We start from the raw sequence: 26,870 nt of genomic DNA on the forward strand, positions 1-26,870 counted from the left end.
GGGAACACCCTGTCAGGTCCCGGGGATTTATCCACTTTAGTTTTCCTCAAGACAGCAAGCACCTCCTCCTTTTCAATCTGTACAGTTTCCATGATCTCACTACTTGTTTCCCTTAATTCCATAGACTTCATGCCAGTTTCCTTAGTAAATACAGACGCAAAAAACCTATTTAAGATCTCCCCCATTTCCTTTGGTTCGGCACATAGCTGACCACTCTGATCTTCAAGAGGACCAATTTTACCCCTTACAATCCTTTTGCTCTTAATATACCTGTAAAAGCTCTTTGGATTATCCTTCACTTTGACTGCCAAGGCAACCTCATGTCTTCTTTTAGCCCTCCTGATTTCTTTCTTAAGTATTTTCTTGCACTTCTTATATTCCTCAAGCACCTTATTTACTCCCTGTTTCCTATACATGTCATACAACTCCCTCTTCTTCTTTATCAGAGTTACAATATCCCTTGAGAACCAAGGTTCCTTATTCCTATTCACTTTGCCTTTAACCCTGACAGGAACATACAAACTCTGGACTCTCAAAATTTCTCCTTTGAAGGCTTCCCACCTACCGATCACACCTTTGCCGGAGAACAACCTGTCCAAATCCACGCTTTTTAGATCCTTTCTCATTTCTTCAAATTTGGCCTTCTTCCAGTTCAGAACCTCAACCCTATGACCAGATCTATCCTTGTCCATGATCAAGTTGAAACTAATGGTGTTATGATCACTGGAACCAAAGTGCTCCCCTACACAGACTTCTGTCACTTGTCCTAACTCGTTTCCTAACAGGAGATCCAATATTGCATCCCCTCTAGTTGGTCCCTCTATATATTGATATAGAAAACTTTCCTGAACACATTTTACAAACTCTAAACCGTCTAGACCCCTAACAGTATGGGAGTCCCAATCAATATATGGAAAATTAAAATCCCCTACCATCACAACTTTATGTTTCCTGCAGTTGCCTGCTATCTCTCTGCAGATTTGCTTTTCCAATTCTCATTGACTATTGGGTGGTCTGTAATACAATCCCACTAATGTGGCCATACCTTTCCTGTTTCTCAGCTCCACCCATAAGGACTCAGTAGACAAGCCCTCTAATCTGTCCTGCCTGAGCACTGCTGTAATATTTTCCCTAACAAGCAATGCTACTCCCCCACCTTCCATTCCTCAGCCTCGATCACATCTGAAACATCGGAACTCTGGAATATTAAGCTGCCAGTCCTGCCCCTCCTGTAGCCAAGTTTCACTAATTGCTATAACGTCATAATCCCATGTGTCAATCCACGCCCTCAACTGATACTGATCCACCTTCCCCGCAATACTCCTACCATTGAAATATATACACCTCAGAAGATTTTTACCACCACTCACAACCTTTCTATTAGCGAATTTGCTTGAACTTTTAACATCATTTATTTTCACCGCAGCCACACTGTCAGCTCTGGCACTCTGGTTTCCACCCCCCTGCAAATCTAGTTTAAAGCCTCCCCAATAGCACTAACAAACCTCCCTGAAAGGATATTGGTCCCCCTGTAGTTCAAGTGTAACCCATCTCTCTTGTACAGGTCCCACCTGCCCCAGGAGGTTCCAATGATCCTGAAATCTGAAACCCTGCCCCCTACACCAGTTCCTCAGCCACTTGTTCATCCTCCAGAGCATCCTATTCCTACCCTCACTGGCTCGTAGCACAGGTAGCAATCCTGAGATTACCACCCTTGAGGTCCTGCTTTTCAACTTCCTACCAAGCTCTCTATACTCACTCTCCAGGACCTCCTCACTCTTCCTTGCTATGTCATTGGTACCGATGTGCACCATGACATCTGGCTGATCACCCTCCCACTTCAGAATGTCATGCAAGCGATCAGAGACGTCCTTGACCCTGGCACCCGGGAGGCAACAAACCATCCTGGATTCTCTGTCATGACCACAGAACCTCCTAATGCACCTCTAACTACCTTTACATCTGGGCATTTTAGCCAAGTTGCTGGGTTATGGGGTCAAATGCACTTCCTCTCTGACCTCTCTTAACACCATCTGGCATACTCAGTGTGGTCCTATTAATTTTGAATGGGGTTCCTGATCTTCAGTTATTAAGGTAAGTTTTTTTTTCAATGTATATTAGTTTTAAACTTACAGAATTTGTTTTTTTTTTTAACTACAAGTTCTTAATTCTAAGTTTTAAAAACTTCCAGTATTCCTAATTGTCTTTGACAAAGGCAAACAGTTGAAGGGAAAACCTTATAGCATGTGGTGTTGGAGGCCCATGTGGTGTCTGAATAGGGCCTTAATTCTCATAACTTACACTTGGTGTCCCACCATACCCTACTGAATGGTCAAAACAATGATGTTTGCAGTGTACTGGGAATTGCATGGCCGCAAAATATCATGCTGGTATAGGTTAGCCAGTAGCTGTAAGGGCTGGGCTGGACGGCACACTAGCATAGTGGCTAGTGTAATGCTTTACAATACCAACAATTGGAGTTCAATTCCTGCTGCTCTCTGTAGAGTATTTGTACCTACTGATCACTTGGATTTCTTTCACATCCTCCTGTTTCCTTCTGCATTCCAAAGACTCATGGGTTAGTAAGTTGTTGGCACCGTATGTTGGTGCTGGAAGCATGGAAACATTTGCGGGCTGTCCCCCAACACGTCCTGGGATTGCGTTTGTCATTGATACAAACAAAGCACCTCACTGCAGATTTTAATCTTCAAAATAAAGCAAATCTTATTGTAGCAAATGCAACTTCAAATTTGTGCAAGCTAAGCTCCCATAAATTGTAATGTGATCATTTTCACATGATCTGATTTAGAAATTTTGATTATTATTAATAGAGAAGTTGGATCTGTTGGTCAGGAAACAGGCAGCATCACTTGTGGAAGCAGATTCCGGTTAAATACCAAGGCCTATGCAGGTCATGTGATTTTTCAGTTAATATATTTTGCTAGAATATTAGGCGTAATTCCTACGTTTACAAAACATTGATGTTTTGTCTAACTGATTTAATTTCTCATCTGTCGTTTCCAACTGTACTGTATTGTGTCAGTTCGCCTAGATCTTTGCGTTTCAGACTCTTGGATGTTGCTGAAGTTCGGAACCTCCTGACATTATGTAAGCTGTCCAATTATAGGTTGTGTTTGTGTTGATTTACAAAAAATTCCAGTGAAACACTCTAAATATTGCAGTTATGCTTCTGATTTTGTTCTGATTATTTTAATCATAACTCAAGTTGTTAAATTTTTTTTTGTAATCTCAGAAAGTAATCAAGACAGAGGATAATATCTGCAATAGCACCAAGCCAAATGGCAGTGCTCGACGATGGAGTCATACCATCTTGAAAGATTTCAGCAACTGGAATGATTCTGGAGACTTGGAATTTGGCTGTTCAGCTAAAAATGCAAATTTGAATGATAAAAAACGCCAAAGTCAAGAATTGCAGTTGAAGTAAGCAGACCACTATTCTGTGTCACTTCATCTAATTTCCTTCTGAAGTTGTAAACTATTTGGTGAATCTTATTCTTTGCAGAATGGAAAGCTTTTTAGACTTTACTCCTTCAAACGCTAAATCAAGCAGTAAGAATATTCCGACAGATAATCTGCCTCAAGCGGATGCGGCTTCTAGAGTTTCATCAGCCAAATATCACTATCTGAAACAATCAAGATATCTGCCAGGTTTGTAACAAATGAAGTCTGTAACCATTTCATGTTAGTGGGAAATGGGTGATTTAAGCAAAAAAAAAAGATGCACTGTACCTTTTGAACTTAAACAATAGACCGTCAGGCAGTAGGTACTACAGTATAAGAAGGTAAACACAAAATAATCTGCAGATGCTGGGGTCAAAGCAACACTCACAACACACTGGAGGAACTCAGCAGGTCGGGCAGCATCCGTGGAAAAGATCGGTCGACGTTTCGGGCCAGAACCCTTCGTCAGGACCGTCCTGACGAAGGGTTGTAGCCCGAAACGTCGACCGATCTTTTCCACGGATGCTGCCCGACCTGCTGAGTTTCTCCAGCGTGTTGTGAGTGTTACAGTATAAGAAAGACTGTTGGGTTCTTCCCCTATGCTGTGAGACGTCGGAACACCCTGCTACTACCCAATACACATTATTGATGCCAGTGCAAGTAGGAGTAATACTATTGCGAGTGTTGAGGCCTCCGTTGGTTGGGGTCGACAATGGATGTTTTGTCCTAGCTGCCTAGATACGCAAGCCTAGGTGGTATGATATGGAGAGCGTGCTGTTGCCTGTGTAGCAAACTCCTCTCTGTGCATCTGATGAACCCAAAGAAACTGAGAGTTTGGTACCAACAGTGTTGCAAGAGTTGCCAGTCAGCATTGAACTTAGGGACTCCAGCTCTGGATTTTTCCCCTTGGGGTTTATTCCTGAACCCTTCCCCATGAGTAAGTATAGCCGCAAGGCCACGAAGGTTTGAGATCAGAGTTTTTCTTCTCCCAGATGAGCTGCCAACCACTGCTGACAAGCCCCATCTGCCCAAAGCAACTGGTTTTAAGACACCAGTAACCTGCCTTTGCCATTTGTCCTATCAGTAGAAACTGTTCCGCTGGGCTTGGTAGCCAAGCCACACGTGAAAGGTGGGAGTTGACCTTGGATGTTAGAGGCTATTTGAGGTGCTCATCATTGGCAGCATTTAATAGGTAATGGGAGCTTGTTCCCATTACCACCCCCAGCTATAACAACATTAAGGAAGAATACAATTGTATATTTTAACTATATGTTGTATATGCACTTTTTGTCCACTTGTACATCTACAGAATACTTTTTGATTTGATAATGTGTTACTATCATTTTATATGCTGTATGTGATATATGTACTGTGTTTTGCACCTTAGTCCCTGGGGAATTCTTTAACTGTATACACATGTATGATTGAATGACAATAAACTTGAAGTTGCATAGTTTTAACAAATGTAACTGTTAATTTGTAGATAAATTGATCTCATGCCATCCCCATTTGCTCTGATTTAGTTTAATATCACCACCTTAGTTTAAAGTCAAAGTACATTTATTATCAAAGCATTTATCAAAGTAGCCGCCCATGTATCTTCTCTCGGTTGATTTATTTATTTCTATGTATTTTTAAAAAATGCAACGCAGGCAGGCCCTTCCAATCCAACAAGCCGCACCACCCAGCAATCCATCTATTTAACCCTAACCTAATCACAGGACAATTTACAATGATCAATTAACATACTAACCAGTACATCTTTGGACTGTGGGACAAAACCAGAGAACCTGGAGGAAACCCATGCACTCAAAGGAAGAACATAGAAACTTTCTTACAGAGGATGCTGGAATTGAACTCCAAACTACAGCACCCTGTGCTGTAATAGCGTTGTGCTAACCGCTGCACTACGGTGGTTTGAGTTTAAAACCCAAGATTGACACACCTAATCACTATTTTTTGGTTTTCCTTTTAACGTGGAAGTCTTTGTCACATCATATCCCTCTGTTTCTAAATTTAAAAAAACAAGAGATTACAGGTTTCCCCCGCCATTCGAAGGTAGAGCGTTCCTATGAAACGGCTCGTAAACCGGAATGTAGTAAAGTGAAGAAGCAATTACCATTTATTTATATGGGAAAATTTTGTGAGCTTTCGCAGACCCTAAAATAACCTACCAAATCATGCCAAGTAACACATAAAACCTAAAACAACAATAACATAGAGTAAAAGCAGGAATGATATGATAAATACACAGCCTACGTAAAGTAGAAATACTTTTCCACAATCATTGCCTGCACTGTTGTCCGTAGTGAAAATCTCACGCAAGTGTCGTCGGCAGAAGAACGGCGCAAGTGCTCTGGGCAGAAAATCTCACGCAAGCGCTGTTGGCAAAAACACTCTCTCCAGTAACCTTTAAGCTATGAAGATGCCAAATCATACCAAATAACACGTAAAAATACACAGCCGATATAAAGTAGAAATAATGTACGTACAGTGTAGTATCACTTACCGGAATTGGGACAGCGCTGAGCACACTGATGATGGTGTGTTAGACAGAGTCGTTGGAGTTTAGGCGGTGCAGTGGCCCCCACCCTCCAGGCCACCGACTGATACATTGCTGTGAAGCATGCAGTGGTACAGCGGTAGCTGAGAGGCACACAACATATCTTTAAGAAAAAAACAAAATAAACAAGCTAATTAATTAGATGCCACCTGGCACGTAAATGTCGGCCCAGATCAGAGGCGATTGCCGATTGCGTCGCCTCTGATCTGGGCCGACAACTACATGCTGGGCGGCACCTAAGTAATTAGCTTGTTTATTTCGGCTTTTTTCTTAAAGATGTGCTGTGTGCCTCCCGGCTACCACTGCATTCTCCGCGAATCGAAATCTGTCCACGGTCTGGGGGTTGGGGTGGTGGGACACTGGGGTGTCATCTCATCGTCGTCTATTTTCATTCGGGCAGGCAGCTCATCTTCTCCTATAACTGCCCACCTTGATGTCGAAGCTCGAGGTTCGTCGTCTGCTGTGGCTGATGTGGAAGGCTTGCTTGACTGCTGAGCCTCGCGCATTCTTCTATCATACAGTTCTTTGTAAGCACTCAAACCATCCTGCAAATATCCCCTAAACCTATGTACCCTTTCAGAATTAAAGTCGTACTTTATCATTGCAGCGACAATCTCACGCAGTTGCTTCATGTTCAGTTTGCTACTGCATTTGGTTTCGATTGTTATCCTTTCCTCTTCCAATTGCATCAGCTCTTCATCTATCAGTTCTTGGTCATGGGATGCCAAAACCTCTTCAGCATCATCTTCGTCAACTTCCACAAGCCAAACTCACTTTGTCCTTACTTTGTTCACCATGATCAAAACGCTTAATTATGTCTAGTTTTACGCTAAGCGTAACACCCTTACGAGCTCTTTCAGGCTTTTCCAATACCTTAGAACTCACCTTGCAAACGGCTGCTCACAGGCACGTGTTTAAGCAATGCCGGCAAGAATGCCATTTGGAATCCAGGGGAGAGTGGCTGCTCGGGGCGCGCGGCGCGCTGCTTTTTTTTTATAACAGTGAAAGCACCTTCTGTTAGTGAAAACAGGGAACTAATGTAGGTCTTTCATAACAGTGAGGTTTCGTAAAGCGAATGTTCGAAAAGCGGGGGACACCTGTATCATGTTTGGAATATGATTGAGACAAAACCCAGACTTGCTACTGGGACTTGGAAGTAACTGGGAAGAGAATTTGTTACAACATTCTGTAGAAATTGAAGTATTTTTAGGCATCAGACAGTCCACACAACGTGAGCTTTTTTTTAATCAGCTATGTTGCAAGGGCATTGATTTTTGTAGAGAATAAATCAAAGTTTAAAATACTGTACCTTTTGTGAATCAAGTATCCAGGGAAATATTGACCATATTCTGTTATATGACAGGTATAGAAGGTCAGAGGGACCTGGGAGTCCTTGTGCAAGATTCCCAGAAGGTTAATTTACAGGTTGAGTCTGTGGTAAAGAAGGCAAATGCAAGGAGAATAGAATATAGAAGCAAGGAGGTAATGATGAAGCTTTAAAAGACACTAGTCCGGCTGCACTTGGAGGTTTATCAACAGTTTTTGGCCTCATATCTCAGAAGGGTGTTGTTATTGGAGAGAGTCCAGGGGTGATTCCCAAGGATGATTCCAGGAATGCGAATGAAGGGGTTAACATATGAGGAGTGTTTGGGAGCTTTGGGCTTGTACTCACAGGAATTTATAAGGATGTGGGGGCGGGGGGAGTCTCATTGAAATCTACCGAATGTTGAAAGGACTAGATAGGGTGGAGAGGATGATTCCTGTGGTGGGGGTATCCAGAACCAAAGCACGTAGCCTCAAAAGGAGGATAAGGAGGAATTTTTTTTTAATATATAGCCAGAGAGTAGTGAATCTGTGGAATGCTCTGCCACAGACTGCGGTGGAAGCCAAGTCTGTGGGTATTTTTTCCTGATCGATCAGGGCATCAAAGGATATGGCGTGAAGGCAGGTGAGTGGGATCCGGGATCAGCCATGATAAAAGGGAAGAGCAGGCTTGATGGGCTGAATGGCCTAACTCTGTCTCATGGTTATAATCCTTTGCATATCTGTTATTCAATATATACACTCAGTCACTTCATTAGGTACAGAAGTGGAACCTTTTGTGGTTTTCTGCTGCTGTAGCCCATCCACTTCAAGGTTCTACATGTTGTGCATTTAGAGATGATTTTCTGCACACCACTATTGCAACAGGTGGTTACTTGAGTTGCTCTTGCCTTCCTGTCAGCTTGAACCAGTCTTGTTATTTTCCTCTGAGCTGTGAGTTCACCCACAGAACTGCCCTCACGGGATGTTTTCCTTTTTTTTTTTTTTTTTTTTTTTTTTGCATCATTTTCTGTAAACTCTAGAGACTGTAGTGCGTGGAAAAACCCAGGAGGTCAGCCATTTCTGACGTATTCAAACCACCTGTCTGGCACCAACAATTATTTCGTGGTCAAATTCATATCGACTGTATTTCTTCCCTATTCCGATGTTCAGTATGAACAACAAATGATGTTCTTGACCATGTCTGCTTGCATAAATGCATTGAATTGCTGCCCCATGATTTGCTGATATTTGCATTAATGAGCAGGTGTACAGCTATTCCTAATAAAGTGGCTGCTGAGTGTCAGTGTTTAGAAGAAAACAAAATGTGTGTTTTGGGTGACAAAACTAACACATTGAAACATTACTACAATTTTATGTCATATTGATCTTGCAGGAATTAATGCCAAGAAAACACCACTTGCCAACATAGGTAAAGATTTCAACGTTCATAATCTCTGGGCCAACTCTAACCTTTCCAATAAACCTTTAGGAGTTGCTGGAGGAGCACTTCCCCTCAGCTGTACCAACACAGGTAAGGCGATGCCCATCTTATTGTCCTGTTGTGTTGTTTTGTAGGTGACTTTCAGCTTAGAGTTACTTCTGAGGCTCTAATCTTTGCAGGAGCATAAATTGAAGTGAGCTCCCCCCTCCACTGTAATGTGCAAGTTCATGTTTATTGGCTTCTTACTGTACATGCGTACATTCAAACGAAACAGGAGTCATCCGGACTGTGGTGCACTCTCAAAACATGTATCACACAGCGCATAAACCAGAACATTACAACAAGTGTGCTTATAAAATATAATTTAAAATTCATGTAGTGTGCCGCACATGTTAACAGTACATAAACAGCTTGCTGTCCTAGTGACAAGACCATGGTGGTGGCAGGGTACCCTTTAGTCTTATAGTTTTGCCGGAAGAATCTGTTACCCAGTCTGGCAGTCCTAGTCCTGATGCTCCTGTACCTCCTTCCTGGCAGCAGTGGGTCAAAGAGATTGTGGGATGAGTGGTAGGGATCCTCAACAATGCTTCAGGCTCTTCGTCTGCGATGCTCCCAGTAAATGCCACAAATAGGGGAGGAAGGAGACCCTGGAAATCTCGGCGGTTAGTACTATCCTCTGTAGGTCTTGCAGTTGCCTTGCACTTTCCATACCATCCAAGCATCCAATCTTGAATATATTATCCACATTCATGAAACATATGAAGAGGTGTCCAGATAAGAGAGTAAAGCAAATCATCTGTGTTTTGTACATTCTGATCTTTGGCCTTGGCGAAGATCCTAAGAAAATGAGTAAGTTTATATTCATTGGTGCCCTCCTATGATATAAACCATTCTGGGGAATGAATAAGGTAATGCTGGATGTTTGGGGAGATGAGGAATGGGGTTGAGAGCTTCTGTCAGCATTGCATGGCTTTCTGAAAGGGAGCACAAAACCTGACGGCAAAACCACAAAGACTTGACAGAAACTTGTTGTGTTGATGGGAGTCTGTGGAATTAAGGTGGCAGATGTGTTTATTCATGCACAGCTGGCTCAGTGGAAAAATGGAAGATGATTGTGGTGGATTTCCCGTCAGTCTCCTTATGTTCAAATGCTCCTGCACCTAGCCATCACTTCATGGTAAATACAGTCAATCTGTATATAAGCTGATCTTGTATACAGTGGATTTCGGTTAATTGGGCTAAATCATTCTGGCACAATTAAGTGGCTGTCCCAATTAGCCAAAGATTCATAGAATGAGTTAAAAAGGTCAAAAAACAAAAAAAAACTGAGTAACAAATTATATATTTAAATGAAGTGCAGAACAAATTACACTATCAATACCACTACAGTATAATGAAACTGTGTTAGTTCCTAATTGTTATTGATGGAGAAATTTATCCACTGTACCTGTACATTGTGGAGTGTTTTTGATTGACTAAATGAACAAAATCAGTGCAGACACCTGGTGTAGATCCTGGACGACCTTCATACAAGGTTATTGATGATTGCATCCTCCAAATTTTCATTGTAACATTCAAAATGACTGTTACCTACAAATTCTTCATAGCTCCTAATTTCATTTCATTTTTAAAATATTCTTTATTATTATTAAAGATCAACAAAAAATACATTAAGGTAATCAAGCCAATATGTCAATATGTAAAATGAAGAATTAAATTAGCAAATAACTGATTAACAAAGCTAAAATATCAATAATAAGAAGAAAAAATAGTGTTAATTTTTTTTGAAAGGAAAAAAGGAAAAATAAGAGCCCCTACTAACTAAGAGGAAAAAAAAACCCTACTAACTAAAAAAAGAAAGAAAAAAAAATCCCCCATTGGGAGCACAACCCTGGAGCTGTACATCATACAAGCTTCCATAAAAGAGGAACATCAATCCACCAACTCAAATCCATTTAAGCAAAAATCAGAAGGAAACTATATTAATTAACTCAAATCAGATGATAGTAGTGGGCAAATGAACCCCACCTTTTCTTGAAATCAAATCAAAGATCAAAAGTTCGACTTCTGATTTTCTCCAAACTAAGACATAGCATCACTTGAGAGAACCATTGTATCAAAGTAGGAGCAGAAGCATCTTTCCACTTCAACAAAATAGCCCTTCTGGCCAATAATGTAACGAATGCAATTACATGTTGGTCTGATAGAGAAATACCATGAATATATTGAGGGATTATACCAAACAAAACTGTCAATTTATTAGGTTGTAAATTAATTTTTAAAACTTCAGAAATTGTAGAGAAAATAGATTTTCAAAAATGTTTCAATACAGAACATGACCAAAACATATGTGTCAATATAGCTGTCTCAGTTTTACATCTACCACACTGACTATCAACATTAGAAAATATTTTAGACAGTCTCTCCTTTGACAAATAGTAACAATGTACACTTTTAAATTGAATTAAAGAGTAACTGGTGCAGATCGAAGAAGAGTTAACCAACTTCAAAGTCCGCAACCAATCCTCTGTTATCAAAGTCATGTTAAGCTCTCTCTCCCAATCTTGCTTAATCTTAAGTGAAGGGTAATTGTGTTGTTGTAACAATAAATTATAAATTTTCCCAATAAAACCTTTCACTAAAGGGTTCATTTTTTAAAATAGACTCTAACAGGTCAGAATCTTGTATATATGGAAGATTACTTAAATATTCTTGTAAGAAGTGTCTGACCAGAAGATATTGCAGGAAATGTGAATACGAGAGAGAGTATTTAGTTACTAATTTCTCAAAAGACATCAATTGGCCATCTTGGAACAGATCCATGAAGGAATAAACTCCTTTATTCCTCCAAAGAAGAAAGGTAGGATCACTCAATGAAGGTTTAAATAAATAATTTTGATAAATTAAACTAAAAAGTTTAGATTTTTTGAGATTAAAAGATTTACGAAACTGGAACCAAATTCGTAATGACTGCTTAATCACAGGATATAAATTTAAATTAGCAATTTTGGCCAGTTGTACAGGTAGAGAAGCTCCTAATAATGAGGTTAAGTGAAACTGTTTCACAGCTTTCAATTCCAAATCAGCCCAATATAACTAAAAACACATATAACATATATTAACAGCTCAATAATACATTCTTAAATTAGGCAGAGCAAGACCTCCATCCTTTTTTAATTTCTTGGTGTTTTATTATTTCAAACAAAAGATGAAATAATAGAGTCAACCTGATCAAAAAAAACTTCTTAGTTTAAAAAAAAATAGGGAGATTTTGAAATGCATATAAAAATTTTGGTAAAATCATCATTTTAACTGCATGAAAACGCCAAGGCAAATTTGCAATAACGGCATCATTCAATTCAAATGCTAAGCTTAAAGGCGCATGTTCCGAGAAAACGATAGCATTATATTCACACTTCTGGACTTTGGACAGAAATCGGAGATCGGCTATAAAATAATCGATTCTGGAATATTTTTTGTGAACGTGTGGAAGAAAAAGAATAATCTCTATCATTGAGATGTAAATGTCTCCAAACTTCAACCAGGCCATAATCAATTAAATAAGAGTTGATAAGTGATGCAGAACAACTCGGAAGCCGCTGATTGGTTGAACTCTTGTCAATCAAAGGATTTAAACAACAGTTGAAATCACCACCCATTAACAACATATATTCATTTAAATCTGGCAATAAAGCAAGTTTTTAAAAAAAGAAGGATCATCTACATTAGGTCTATATAAACCACAGGACAATTTTTCTATTACAAATTGTTCCTTCAACAATGAAAAAACTACCATTAATATCTGACACAATGTCTTCTTGGATAAATAAAATATTAGATTTAATAAAAATAGATACTCCCTTCGTTTTATTTTGACAAGTAGCGTGAAATTGAAGGCCCTTCCACATTTTAAAAAATCTATTTTGATCGCCTGTTTTGATATGCGTTTCTTGAACAAAAATTATATGGGGTTGGAATTGATTAATGATTTTAAAAGTCTTCTTTTGCTTAATAGGATGATTCCAACCACGTACGTTCCAATTTATAATGTTTATCTGTTTAGCTACCATAAAAATTTTTATTTTCTTTAACACATAAATACAGGCATACCAGCACGGGCCAGTCAAAACTGGCGGTGATAAGTATAACCGTATACAAAACACGCATGCTCCGGAACTCCATAATGGGAAAAAATACAATAAAGAAAACAAATTAATCCCACAATTAATCTTGTAACTCAAAACTAACCCCAGTCCTCCCTCCAGCCCGCAAAGCCCGAAATTTGGCAAAAAAAAAGCCAAAGTGCGTCCCCATAGAAGTAAAAAAAAAAGGGACAGACTCCGCGAGCTGCCCATTTTATAATGGTGATTTTAAAAGCTTTCCTTAATTCCTCCCTCCAGTTACAAAAAGAAACACACAGCCCTAAAATAGGAGAGGCCTACAGAGAAAAAAAAATATTTATACTTAATCCTTAAAAATAAGTTGGGGTATGCGGAAACAAGTTGGGGTATGCGGAAATAATCTCCAAAAATGCCAAAACAATAAAATTAAACAAAGAGAAGAATGCCTATGTAATCTCTAATGTAGAAAAATCAGTGCCATTTTCCATTTAACTTACATGCCCAATGAAAAACTGTTTTTAGAAAAAAAACTTAAGTATCTAGCTACTAAGCACTCCCAACTATGTATATATAAGAAAAAGTCCTTATGAACTATGAAAACGATCACTTAATTAATGAAAAAAATGGAGGATAGAAACAAGTAATCAAACCAGTTAACAATCTGTCCACTGTGTTAATTCGCTCAGTAAACCAAACAGATTTCGGAAAAGTCATTCATCAGTCACATCAAGAAGTTCACATCTTCTTTAAATGGTCCATCGATCAAAGGACATCTTAAACAAATCAGAAATCTTTAAAGCTTGTTTTCTTTCCAAAATAACAATTATTCAGCAGACCTAAAACCATTCAAACCTCCGCAGCAACTGAAATAGAATTAACATGCTCCAGTGCCGCTTTGGGGTCCAGAAAAACACGTGGAGTCGAATTTTTGGGAAATAATTTTAATCGGGCTGAATAGTGAAGTGATGGGAATACTCCCTTATCATAGGCTATCTTCATGGTTGGAGCGAATTTAGACCGCAGGTCCATAACTTCCCGTGGATCATCTTCATAAAAACGAATCTCAGAAACCTTGAATTTAAAAACTCTGTGTTTCCTTGCATATTTCATGATTTGGTCTTTAACTTTGAAACAAGGAAAGCAGACCAAAACCTGAGATTTTGAAGTGAAAATTCTATGCGCTCTTTCAATATTGGGGGGGTTGAGGTAAGATATCTGGAAACAGAGATCGAAACAAGTTAGCAAAATAGTCCAATAAATCCCCACTCTCAGGTCCTTCGTTCAGTCCAACAATTTGAATATTATTCCGACGAGATCTTGCTTCCAAATCGATAATCTTATGTTGAGACTTTTCTAAGCGGGCTGAAATATCCGTTATCTGACACTTTGTCTCTTTAAGGTCAGAATTCAAGGAAATAATATTTTCCTGCACAAATTGAAAACTCTGCTGTAATGACTTCATCTCAGAAGAGGTAGCAACAAGTTTTACCATGTTGTTGTCTATTTTCCTGTTGAGAACCATCTGTGAATGTTCTAAACGCTCAGCCCAAAGGATTTTCCTTTGAAGTTTTCCCCTTTCCATTGCTGGATTCACTTTTTAAAGCTTGTGACATAATAACAACTATTCCCCTCTAAGATCTGACAAATAAAAGTTAAAAATTCAATGTTTAAACTGGGGAAAAGGAATTAATCACAGCCACACAAAATGTGTGTCACTCCATTGGGCAGTAGGCAGAGTCCCCTCCTAATTTGCTGAAGTAGTGAAATTGTTTTATTTTCACTCCCAGCTGTTTCTGGCATCTCTAAGCCTAAATGCTTGAAACTGAAGTAGGCAAAACAGTTCTGAATTGTCTTACTGCTTATTTCTTGCCAACTATCAGTGACAAAAATCATTGCTGTTTGAACACGAACACACACAAGTGATGCTATTTTAAAAACTGTTTGATCCAAGCATGGTGTGGTGTCCAATAGCCACACAAGAGCACATGTCTGACACTAGTTAGAAATTGTTTGGCAACAGTCTCTTGCAGCAATTAAGTGGCAGATTGTTCCAAATAAACAAATGGAATCCCAGCTATTTTCTGTATTCTGATTTTTGTTCATCAAGAGTTGCCCCAAGTAAGTGGCTGCCCCGATTAATTGATGGCCCAATTAACCAAAATCCAATGTATATGATTAGCTTATATACAGATTTTGTATATATTTTTAATGTGTATCTAGTTCTGCATCTCCTCCCTCCCCCAAGAAGTTTTCATGTTTTATTGTTTTACAACATTGAATCGTAGTGGATTTAATTTGACTTTTTTTGACATTGATCAACAGAAAAAGACTCGTTCGTGTCAAAGTGAAAAGAGATCTCTACAATGTGCTCTAAATTAATTACAAATATAAAACACAAAATAATTGATTGTATAAGTATTCACCACCCTTAATATGACACACCAAATCATCACTGGTGCAGCCAATTGGATTTTGAAGTCACATAATTAATTACAAACGTTATAAATGGAGATGTGTTTTTGGAGACCTGTCTGCTGTCAAGTTGCTTCAATTGATTGTAGTAAAAATATACCTGTATCTGGAAGGTCCAACTTGGTGAGTCAGTATTCTGGTAAAAACACTCCAAGCACCTCTGTGAAAAGTTTATTGCAAAGCGGAAGTCAGGAGATGTCTACAAGAAAACTTCCAAGTCACTGAATATCCATTGAAGTCAATCATCAAGAAGTGGAAAGAATATGGCACAGCTGTAAATCTGCTTGGAGCAGGCCATCCTCAAACACTGAGTGACCATGCAAGAAGGGGACTAGTGAGGGAGGCCACCAGGAGACCTATGACATCTCTGGAGGAGTTACAAGTTTCAGTGGCTGAGATGGGAGAGACTGCATACAACAACTGTTGCCTAGGGCCTTCACCACTCATAGTTTTATTGGAGAGTGGCAAAGAGAAAGCCATTGTTGGGGGGAGGAAAAAAATCTCTCGTGAGTTTGCCAGAAGGCATCTGGAAGACTCTAAAGTCAGCTGGAAGAAGGTTCTCTGATTTGAAAACAATTGAGCTTTTTGGCCATCAATTTAAGCGCTATGTTTGGTGTAAGCCAACACTGCACATCATCAAAAACACATCATCCCTACTGTGAAGCATGGTGGTGGTTGTATCATGCTGTGGGGATGCTTCACTGCAGCAAGCACTGGAAGCCTTGTGAAGGTAGAGGGTAAGATGAATGCAGCAAAATGCAGGGAAATCCTGGAGGAAAACCTGATGCAGTCTGCAAGAGAACTGCAACTTGGGAGAAGGTTAGTTTTCCAGCAAGACAATGACCCCCAAGCATAAAGCCAAAGCTGTTCAGGAATGGCTTTAAAATAACAAAGTTCAAGTCTTGGAGTGGCCAAGTCAGAGTACAGACCTCAATCCAATTGAGAATTTGTAGCTGGAATTGAAAAGGGGTGTTCACTCATGATCCCCATGCAATCTGACAGAGCTTGAGAAGTTATGTAAAGAAGAATGGGGAAAAATTGTAATGTTCAGATGTACAAAGCTTCTACAGATGTATCCACAGAGACCCAAGGCTGTAATTGCAGCCAATGGTGCATCTACTAAATACTGACTTGGGGAGAGTAATCATGCAATCAATTATTTTGTGTTTAATAATTGTAACAAATTCAGGTGAATTTGTAGAATTCTTCTTAACGAAAGAGACTTTTAGTGAAAAGAATTCTACAAATCTTTTTCTGTTGATCAGTGTCAAAAGAGCCAAATTAAATCTACTGTGATTCAATGTGGTAAAACAATAAAACATGAAAACATCCAAGGGAGGAGTGAATACTACTTATAGGCACTGTATATCACTGTATATATAGTCTTTGGTGCTTTGCAGAAGTGACTTTGGTCTCACCACGACATTAAAATGGCAACCAAGGTCAAAGTGTATAACACAGCTGTTTTACCATCTCTGCTTTATTCAACTGAAAAGGTGACATTGTATCGGAAGCACATCAAGAAATTGACCGAGACGTAACACAGGAATTTATGCCAAATATTATACATCAAGTGGCAAGAGAGGGTACCAGCTGTGGAGATGCTCAAACGTGCTGGGACAGTCAGTGTAGAATCGCTCATTACAGCTTCTCAGCTGTGTTGGACTGGTCATGTCACAAGAATGAGCGATGATCGTTTACCCAAAGCTGTTTTCTATGGTGAGCTACATGAAGGAAAGAGGAAGCATGGTGGTCAGAAGCTGCACTACAAAGATGTGCTCAAGCACCACATGAAGAACACTGACATGAACGTCAACACCTGGGAGAAAGATGCTTTGGATAGAAGAAGTTGGCACTGCGTTGTCAAGAAGTCAGTCCTAGCTATCGAGGAGAAAAGGCAGAAGAAATATGAAGCAGGTCAGGGACGCAGACCAGTCAAATCACAAATGCAACCGATGTGGGAGACAGTGCTGATCCAGTGCTGGTCTTGTGGCCCATAAATGTGCCTACAGAGGCTAAACTCTCAGCACAGTCAACATCGAAAATGATGGACAGCTGAAGAAAAGAAGTATATCACACACGACCACGCTCAGTTACTTGCACATTGTGCAAGTGCAAATACAAATAGAAAAGCAAAGTGGTAACAATAAATAAATAAATAAACAATATTGAGAACATAAGTTGCAGAATCCTTGAAAGTGAGCACATTGGATGCTTGACAGTCTTTCTTAATGGCTTCTACTGGGTTTCTTTGTTTTGAGATGGATCTCAAGGTTGTATATAGTATATTTTGATAATGAATATACTTTGAACTTCGATAGGTTTTGGAATCAGTTCAGAGTTAGGGGAGCCTCTTGGTTGAGGAGTAATAACTGTTCCTGAAATAAAGCTAATCCTTTTACAATATGGAAAGGCAATGTATTTAATGGTGGAGTTAACCTTGGTATCTGTGTACATAAATCTTTATTAAAGTTTTCCCTCTGAAAAGGCAGAACAAGATAAAATGCATTTTTTTTAAAAAACATAAATTACATTTTAACTGAAAGAAGAGCATGTTAAATAGAGGTCATACTGGAACTTGATAAATTTCTAGTTTGGCTACAGCTGTTTTACAGAGGAAGTGAAGGCTTTAGAAGGGAGACTGGTGATCTTCCTGAATGTCAAACAGGAGAAAATCTGCGGGTGCTGGAAATCCAAGCAACACACACAAAATGCTGGAGGAACTCAGCAAGCCAGGCAGCATCTATGGAAAAAAGTACAGTTGACGTTTCAGGCCAAAACCCTTTGAAGAGTCCTGCCGAAGGGTTTCTGCTGGAAACGTCGACTGTACTTTGTTTCCATAGATGCTACCTAGCCTACTGAGTTTCTCCTGCATTTTGTGTGTGCTGACCTTCCTGAATGTTCCCAGGGTTTTGGACTTTCAAGGTTGGGAAGAGTATGGATCGTGCTCCTTGGAATAGAGATGGTTACGGAGTGAGCTGAGATGATTTTATGATGGAGGTTTTGATAGAGCAGATAATAAGGCTGCTGATAACTAGATTATGTAGCTTCAAAATTACCTCGAACAGTAAGTCTCTTTCCACTGCCACCCCCCACAACTTGTTAAGATCTGCAACATAACCAGACATTGAAACTGAATGCATGATTTTGAAAAGTAATTTAAATTTTTTCTGACAAAAGCAGATACTACCTTATTTTCTTTTCCAGTTTATGCCTCTGGCACTGAAGCCGCTGGAGGATACACGTCGACGTTTCGTAAGAAAGAAGTTGGATCTGCTGGCCAAAGAGTGCAGCTAGCACCAGTTGTGGAAACCGACTCCAGTGAGTATTATGAATCTGTAGACCATGTGATCTTTCAGTTAATCTTTGAATGTTTCTAACCCTCAGCCTCTGCTGTTAAAGGAAGTGATTCCATGGGGTTTAGGCAGCCCATAAGACATTGGAGCAGAACTAGGCCATTCAGTCCACCAAGTCTGCTCCACCATTCCATCCTGCTGATTTATTATCCATCTGAACCCCATTCTCCTGCTTTCTGTCCATATCCTTTAACACCCTTACCAATTAAGAATCTTCACTTTTAATATACCCAGTGATTTGGTGTCCAGAGCTGTCTGTGGCAACGAATTCCACAAATTCATTATCCTCAAAGGAAATTCCTCCTCATCTTTTCCAAAGGGAGATCCTTGTATTCTGACGATGAGCCCTCTTGTCCTAAACTCCCCCACTAAGGGAAACATTCTCTCCACGTCCACTGTATCTGGGCCTTTCAATAATTGATAGGTTTCAATCAGATCCCCGCCATCATTCTTCGAAACTCCAGTGAGTACAGACCTAGAGCCATCAAAACCCATTGGTGACTCTTCGCACAGTTCACCCAGTTGCTTGTCTTCAGTACATCTCAATCAAACTCAATACATCTTCTTTTCAAAAAAAGGCTAACTTCTGGAACTACTTAACAGGCCAGGCAGCAGGAGAAGAAATTGATGCTATCAGATCAGTCTCAGTACCTCCAATCTGTAAAAGTGGGACAAAATTGTTGTAAGGAAGAGATTGGGATGAACAGAGGAACTGGTTGTGACAGGATGGAGTTTAATTTTGTTCGGCTGATGCAGTGCTTTTGGAGCTTTTTAATTATAAAAGCTGTTGGAAAGTAAACGAAAAACAGCAGGATCTGTAAGATGTTTGACATCTGAAACAAAAGAGTACTGGAAACACACAACAAATCAGGCAGCATCTTTGGAAAGATTAACTGAGACTTGATAAGGCTGCATTGGGAGTATTATGAGCAATTTGGGCCCCACATCTAAGAAAGGATGTGCTGGCATTGGAATAGGATCCAGAGGAGGTTCATGAGAATAATCTCTGGAATGAAAGGGTTAATATACGATAAGCGTTTAGTGGCTCAGGGTCTGTACTCGCTGGAGTTCAGAAGAATGGGAGGGAATATCATTGAAAGCTATTGAATATTGAAAGGCCTAGAAAGAGTGGACGTGGAGAGGATGTTTCCTATAGACAGAGAGTTTAGGACCAGAGGGCACAACCTCAAATACAGGGATATCCCTTTTGAACTGAAATGAGGAATTTCTTTAGCCAGAGGGTGGTGAGTCTGTGGAATTCATTGCCACAGCTGGCTGCAGTCATTGGGTTAATTTAAAAAGAAGGTTGATTTGTTCTTGATTAGTAAGGGCAGCAAAGGTTATGAGGAGAAGGCAGGAGAATGGTGTTGAGAGGGATAATAAATCAGCCATGATGGAATGGTGGAGCAGACTTGATGGGCTGAATGGAGTAAATCGGCTCCTACAATACTATGCAAAAGTCTTGGGAACCCTAGGTTTTTTTCAATATAAATTTTGGATTAGATGTTTATTTTTTGTTTTCTGCATTATTGTGTCAGTAGAAAAAAGCAAGTTTTAGATTTTCAAACTTTTATTTTCCTAAAATTAAATGTTAGAGATTTTTTTTGTATTTTGTTAAAGAAAGACATATTAAGTAATAGACCATTTTTCAAGTAAAAACTTGATTACTTTGTAGGATGCATCACACTGTGGTATGGGGGGTGGGGGGGGGGGGCCGCTACTGCATAGGACTGAAAGAAGCTACAGAGGGTTGTAAGTTTAGTCGGCTCTACCTTGGGTACAAGCCTACAAAGTACCCGGGACATCTTCAAGGAGCAGTGTCTCAGAAAGGCAGCGTTCATTATTAAAGACCTCCAGCACCCAGGGCATGTCCTTTTCTCACTGTTACCATCAGGTAGGAGGTACAGAAGCCTGATGGCACACACTCAGCGATTTAGGAACAGCTTCTTCCCCTCTGCCATCCGATTCCTAAATGGACATTGAACCCGTGAACACTACCCACTTTTAAAATGTATATTATTTGTTTTTTGCATGATTTTTCATCTATTCAATATAGGTATACTGTAATAGATTTACTTATTATTATTATTTTCTCTTCTATATTATGTATTGCACTGACTTGCTGCTGCTAAGTTACCAAATTTCACGACACATGCCGGAGATAAACCTGATTCTGATTCTGCGGTATATAGCTCAGTGCATGATTAAACAAAGAAAACAAACAGGATGATAATGATCAATGACATACTGAGTTGATTGAACTAAACTGATTAACTGAAACAGAAACTGATCTAGAAGGAATCAAACTGGGTGAAGGATGGCCAAAGTAAAAGGTGAGGGCAGATGTGGTAGTTTAACCTTCAAATCATCAATTCTGATGCCATAGCTAGAGTGGTTATCGTGCATCAGCAAGGTCTCTCCCAAGCAGAAATTTTGTGGCAGACAGGAGTTTCAAAGCGTGCTGAACAAGCTTTTCTGAAGAAGCACAAAGAAACAGATAAGGTTGAGGACTAGAAAAGCAGTGGTTGGCCATGGAAACCGGGTGCAACAGGCAAGAGATACAACAAATTTCCCTCCCTTCTAAATCAGAAGTACAGCACTGCTATCAGCTCCGAACTCTCAGAAACCACTGCAATCCAAGTATACCCCTCTATAGTCCAGAAGAGTCTTGTCAAAATAGGCCTTAGGAAAGAGTTGCTGCTAAAAAACCATTCCTCCAAAGTGGAAACAACCAAGAGAATCACTTGTGCATAAAAACACAAGGACTGAGGTATTGAACAGTGGCAGCTGATATTTTTGACTCGAGGAGGCAGTTTGTCCATAGAAGAGCTGGAGAGTGCTGCATCGATGAGTGTCTGCAGCCAAGAGTAAAGCACACGGTGGTTCCTAACAGGCTGGAGCTGCATTTTTGAAAATAGAGTTGGTGATCTGGTCAGAATTAATGGAATCCTTAATGCTGAGAAGTACAAGCAGATTGTTATGCATGATGCAATACCATCAGGAAGGGGTCTGATTGGTCCCAAGTTCATTTTTCAGCAGAACAATGACCCCAAACGCACAGGGCCAAGGTAATCTTCAGTAAAAAGAAGAGCAGGGAGTGCTGCAATAGATAGTATGGCCTCCGCAGAGCTCTGATAGTCATAGTCAGTCATACTTTATTGATCCAGAGGGAAATTGGTTTTTGTTACAGTTGCACCATAAATAATTACAAATGTTTGTAAATAGTAATAAAACCATAAATAATTAAATAGTAATATGTAAATTATGCCAGGAAATAAGTCCAGGACCAGCCTATTGGCTCAGGGTGTCTGACCCTCCAAGGGAGGAGTTGTAAAGTTTGATGGCCACAGGCAGGAATGACTTCCTATGATGCTCAATGTTGCATCTTGGTGGAATGAGTCTCTGGCTGAATGTACTCCTGTGCCCACCCAGTCCATTATGTAGTAGATGGGAGACATTGTCCGAGATGGCATGCTTTCAACATCATCGAGGCTGTTTGGGATTATGTGGAAACGGAGGCAAGCAAGACAGTCAAAGTCTGCAGAAGAACTGTGGCAAGTTCTCTCAAGATATTTGAAACAACCTACCGACTGATTTTCTTATAAAACTGCATGACAATGTACCTAAGAGAATTGATGCAGTTCTAAAGGCAAAGGGTAATAACAGCAAATATAGATTTGATTTAGTATTTTACTGTTTACTGCTCTTTCTAGTATTTTTCTGATATTTAGAAACTTCATTTCATTATTTTTGAAAGCATCTTCACTTTACATAGGCACCTGTTAAAAACTAAGACTTTTGCACAGTACTGTATGTCTTGTGCTCTATAACTTTGACTCTAACCAATGTGCAAAAGAACATAAATTGTGCAAATAAGATGAAGTACTAAAAACATGAGTTGTAAAGTGAATCTGTAGGTTGTAGAATCATTTCAGAGTTGTGGATCAAAGGCAACTGGTTTGGTTAAGAAGAGGAGCCAGTTACAAGGGATATCCTTTTTATAAGAAGGTTAATGGCAAATTAATGAGAGCATGTTCTTCTTTGCAGATTATGCATCTTGGAAATCCAGCCGATCGGAACTGGGATATCAGCCATATAATCCTTCAAGCAAAAGCATCAGTGGGTTAATGCCACACGCGCATCCAATCCATGGACGAATTGACTGGTCGTCCAAATATGGAGGACATAGATGAAAATAGATCTGAATAACCTTTTGATGCAAGTCAGGAATACTACTTTTTTCATGATATCTACTGAATATTAATTTTATGAGTGGGAAACTTGCCACATTTAAAGTTAAAATTCAAACAGTTGCATTTTGGAATAGTTAGTTTATTTCTGTTATAATTCATGTTTTTCCTACCCTTGGGAAAATATTTTTGCAAGAGCTTTTTTTGAATATTTACTGGTTAATAATTTAATGCTTTTTTTAAAAATCTTTTTGTACTTCTGTATATATTGTGCAATGTATATAACAAGTTTCAGGGTTTGTTTATTAAGGTGCGTTAAGTATTATGTTAAAGGACAGGGTAATAGACACGTGCAGATATATTTGCATATGAAAGGTACTCTGACAACTCTGATTTGGAATGCACTACATGTGGGAGTTATTGAAATTTGTCTGGCAATTAGGCATTTTCTTAAAGGGAGAATTTATTGTAAAGTTTGAAGTATCCTTGAAAAACAAACTTGAGTAATCTATTTTTAGAAAATGGAAGATTAAAAATATTTGCATTGCTTTCTATATCTTTTAAGCACAAAGCATTCCCTTTCTTGGGAAGACTGCAGTTCTACCCTGGATGCCTCCTGATGTTACTGGCGAAAAAAAAATTGCACTTTCTTTGTATTGGGGAAGATTTCCTTCCTCTAAGGGCTCGAGTGATTAAAATTTTGCCACATGGAAAAGTCCAACCACAAACCTTTTATCCTGCCACTAAATGACAACAGCACATTTACACCCGTGCCCTCCACCACTGTCCATCGCTGCCTCCTCTTTCCAGATCCAAACCCTCCTTCAGTAGCTTTTAGTTGGCACTGGAACTAATTTATAGGGTTACTTCCATTAAAGATTGGCCTTACAATGTCTTTACAGCAAAATGAGGGGTGATTGATAAGTTCGTGTCCTAAGGTAGAAGGAGTCAATTTTAGAAAACCTAGCACATTTATTTTTCAGCATAGTCCCCTCCTACATTTACACACTTAGTCCAGCGGTTGTGGAGCATACGGATCTTGGACCTCCAGAAAGTGTCCACAGCAGGGGTGATTGATAAGTTAGTGGCCTATGGTAGAAGGAGATGAGTTGTACAGCTCTCGTTACATGCATGTGCAGTTCAACTCTTTGATTATGCAGAAAGTTTGAAATTACTAACCCATATCAATCACCTCTGAGTTATTAACTTCAAACTTCCTGCATAATCACTCAGAGTTGACCGGCATGTCATGTAACAAGAGCTGTATAACTCATCTCCTTCTATACCTTAGGCCACAAACTTATCAATCACCCCTGCTGTGGACACCTTCTGGAGGTCCAAGATTCATATGCTCCACAACCGCTGGACTAAGTGTGTAAATGTAGGAGGGGACTATGTTGAAAAATAAATGTGCTAGGTTTTCAAAGATTGACTCCTAACTTAGGCCACAAACTTAGCAATCACCCTCGTGTTAGTGTGTTAAGTAACAACATAGAGCATTTGGTCTACATATGTGTAGTCCATTTATCCTGAGAATCAAGTCACATAAAAACTGTATCAACATTCTGCTAGTATTTCCCTGGTAAGAAATGCTTAGGAAGATTTTAATTAGCTTCTTTAATAAAACTGAGGCATTTTATTCCCATTTTTCTTCAAGCTTTGCAGATTGGTTTAATGGTTGACCTGAAGGTATTTCTTTGACCATCTTCATGAGAGTCTTGCAACTAGCCACAAATTATTTTTCCTTTCTTTGCCTATGTAATGAAAATCTGATAACTGTTCTGTGCTAAGCTTATTGACCATACCCAGTTATAGGGGGAAAAATAAAACCAGATACAAATATGTCACTGGTTGTTTGTGAAGCTAGTTTTGGTGTTCCAACTTAAACATTGAATTTTCTCTAATGTATTTAATATGTGGAATGTTTTAAGTAATTTTTTTTCAGATTTGTCTTTAAGTTATAGTTGTCTTTGTGGTGGTGGGGTGGGATTACCCATTTTCTTTGTTATATTTTTGCAAATCTTTCTACTACTTAGAAGACAAAAATAACAAGATGCTTCTGAAAGCCTATTTTATTATCTGCAACAGTCTTATTAACTATTATAACTCATAGCATCTGATCAGCTATGCCTTAGTAATGAAATCAAAATGCATTGTAGCAATGCAGGGAATTGCATACATGTTAAATAAGCTTGGTATTCTTTTGCTAGTTATATTTTAAGATTATTGATTCAAATTTTCTATAAATGTACTGTGCTATTAATTTGAAAGATCTACTGTTGTAACTAATGTTTCTGAGACAAACTCAGCTGTCAATAATAAAATTATTAGTTTTGAATATTACATTTTTTGAGAATTAGCAGTGCATTCATATCAAATACTGGTTACCAAATTCTTCGTGGACATCCACTGCTTGTCCAGTTTGTATCAAGTTTATTTGAGAGAATGATGTGTAAGATCAGTATGAAAGTACTTCCCTTTAATCATTCGGTTTTTGAATCAACCAGCACAACCATAATCAATGCAGTTATACACACTATAGCCACTGTAATCATATTGCACTAAAATAGATTTTGTTTTCTTCGTTCCAGTAATAAAGGTGCTCATTTTGTGCTGTTATCTTGCTTTCTGCCCTCGAGTTAGGAATCAGTTCCTGAATTTGTGCATATTCTGGTGTCTTCTAAATTTGAGTAATTGTTAATCTGTGTATAATTTGTGTTGGGTAAAGCATGGCGATTAATAAAACAGTTTTAATTCTATCCATTGGGATGAGGCTAACTGGAGAAAATGTGTGGGATCTTTACATATAAGGAATGCTGTTCATCAGGGATTTCTACATTGGTCAATAATGATTAATTCAGACATTTACTCTCAGGGAATTATGCCTGAATTTTTGATCTGATCTGCAGAATGGAATGCAAAAGATTGAACTGTTTTCTACCAAATTATATATAGAACAGTACAGCACATGGGTCCTTTGGTAAACTGAACAAAACTCCACTGCAAAAATGCTCAAGCAAAATATGGAAAAAATTGCAATTTTATTTGTTTCTGTTTTATTTTTTATTTTATTTTACTGATACAGCGCATAATAGGCCCCTTGAGTCGTACTGCCCCAGCAATCTCCAACAACCCCGATTTAACTAAAATAATCACAGGACAATTTACAATAGTCAATTAACCTCCTAAACGTTATGGCTTTAGACTGGGAGGAAGGTGGAGTGCTTGGGGGAAACCAATGCATTCCATGAGGAGGATGTACAGACTCCCTACTGATGATGCTGGAACTCAACTCTGAAGCCCTGAGCTGTAATAGCGTTGCACTAGCTGCTATTCTAATGTTGTGCCCGATGTTTTCATCATTGATCTAAAGCATCAGTCCTGTTTCACCATAGATGCTCCTTGAAATGCAGTGCATTTGGAGTTGTAGAGTTTTTGTTTGGCAGAGGAAAAAAAAAACCCTCTTTTTCTTTGCAGAAAATGAATCTCAGGGTAGTATATAGTAACGTGTACGTTGCTAATAAATTTACTTTAAACTTTGAAAGATGTGCTGGGGATAGTTCACAAGCATTGTCACATATTTTGGCACCAACATAGTATGCCCACCATGCTTGGCAGAACAACACAGAACACAACAAAACAGACCATAGGAAGCAACAACAGTGAAACAAATACTGTTCCACCTCTCCCAAACCTCATCCATGCTATTGGCTATATTGTGTGGACAGGTTATTAGTGATGTTCACTCCTAGGAATTTGAAGCTCTCAACCCAACACCGTTGACTGGAGCCTGTGAACTGTTCCCCTTTCTTTAGTCACTGACCAGATTTTCTTCCTCTCTTTGTGCTGGCATTGATGGGAGGGTACTGTCATGACACCTATCACTAAGGTCTCTAATTCGTTCCTGTACTCCAAAGGATTCATGCAAATTATGCTAGTGGCAGAGTCAGCAGAGGAACT

General features: G+C 39.2%; 1 protein-coding gene across 2 annotated transcripts in view; it reads left to right on the forward strand.

Moving 5' to 3' along the window:
• The window catches only part of LOC140193932 (serine/threonine-protein kinase ICK-like), a 90,256-nt gene extending 66,356 nt beyond the window's left edge, over positions 1-23,900 (forward strand). For both annotated transcript variants that reach the window (XM_072251119.1, XM_072251120.1), the window contains exons 10-14: positions 3,254-3,441; positions 3,524-3,669; positions 8,724-8,861; positions 18,572-18,685; positions 22,768-23,900. In XM_072251119.1, the coding sequence (XP_072107220.1) occupies positions 3,254-3,441; positions 3,524-3,669; positions 8,724-8,861; positions 18,572-18,685; positions 22,768-22,913 (732 nt within the window). In that variant the 3' untranslated portion in view covers positions 22,914-23,900. The remainder of the gene's footprint in view (positions 1-3,253; positions 3,442-3,523; positions 3,670-8,723; positions 8,862-18,571; positions 18,686-22,767) is intronic.
• The last annotated feature ends 2,970 nt before the right edge of the window (positions 23,901-26,870 follow it).

The sequence above is a fragment of the Mobula birostris genome, chromosome 2 (genome assembly GCF_030028105.1).
Source record: "Mobula birostris isolate sMobBir1 chromosome 2, sMobBir1.hap1, whole genome shotgun sequence".
NCBI classification, from domain to species: domain Eukaryota; kingdom Metazoa; phylum Chordata; class Chondrichthyes; order Myliobatiformes; family Myliobatidae; genus Mobula; species Mobula birostris.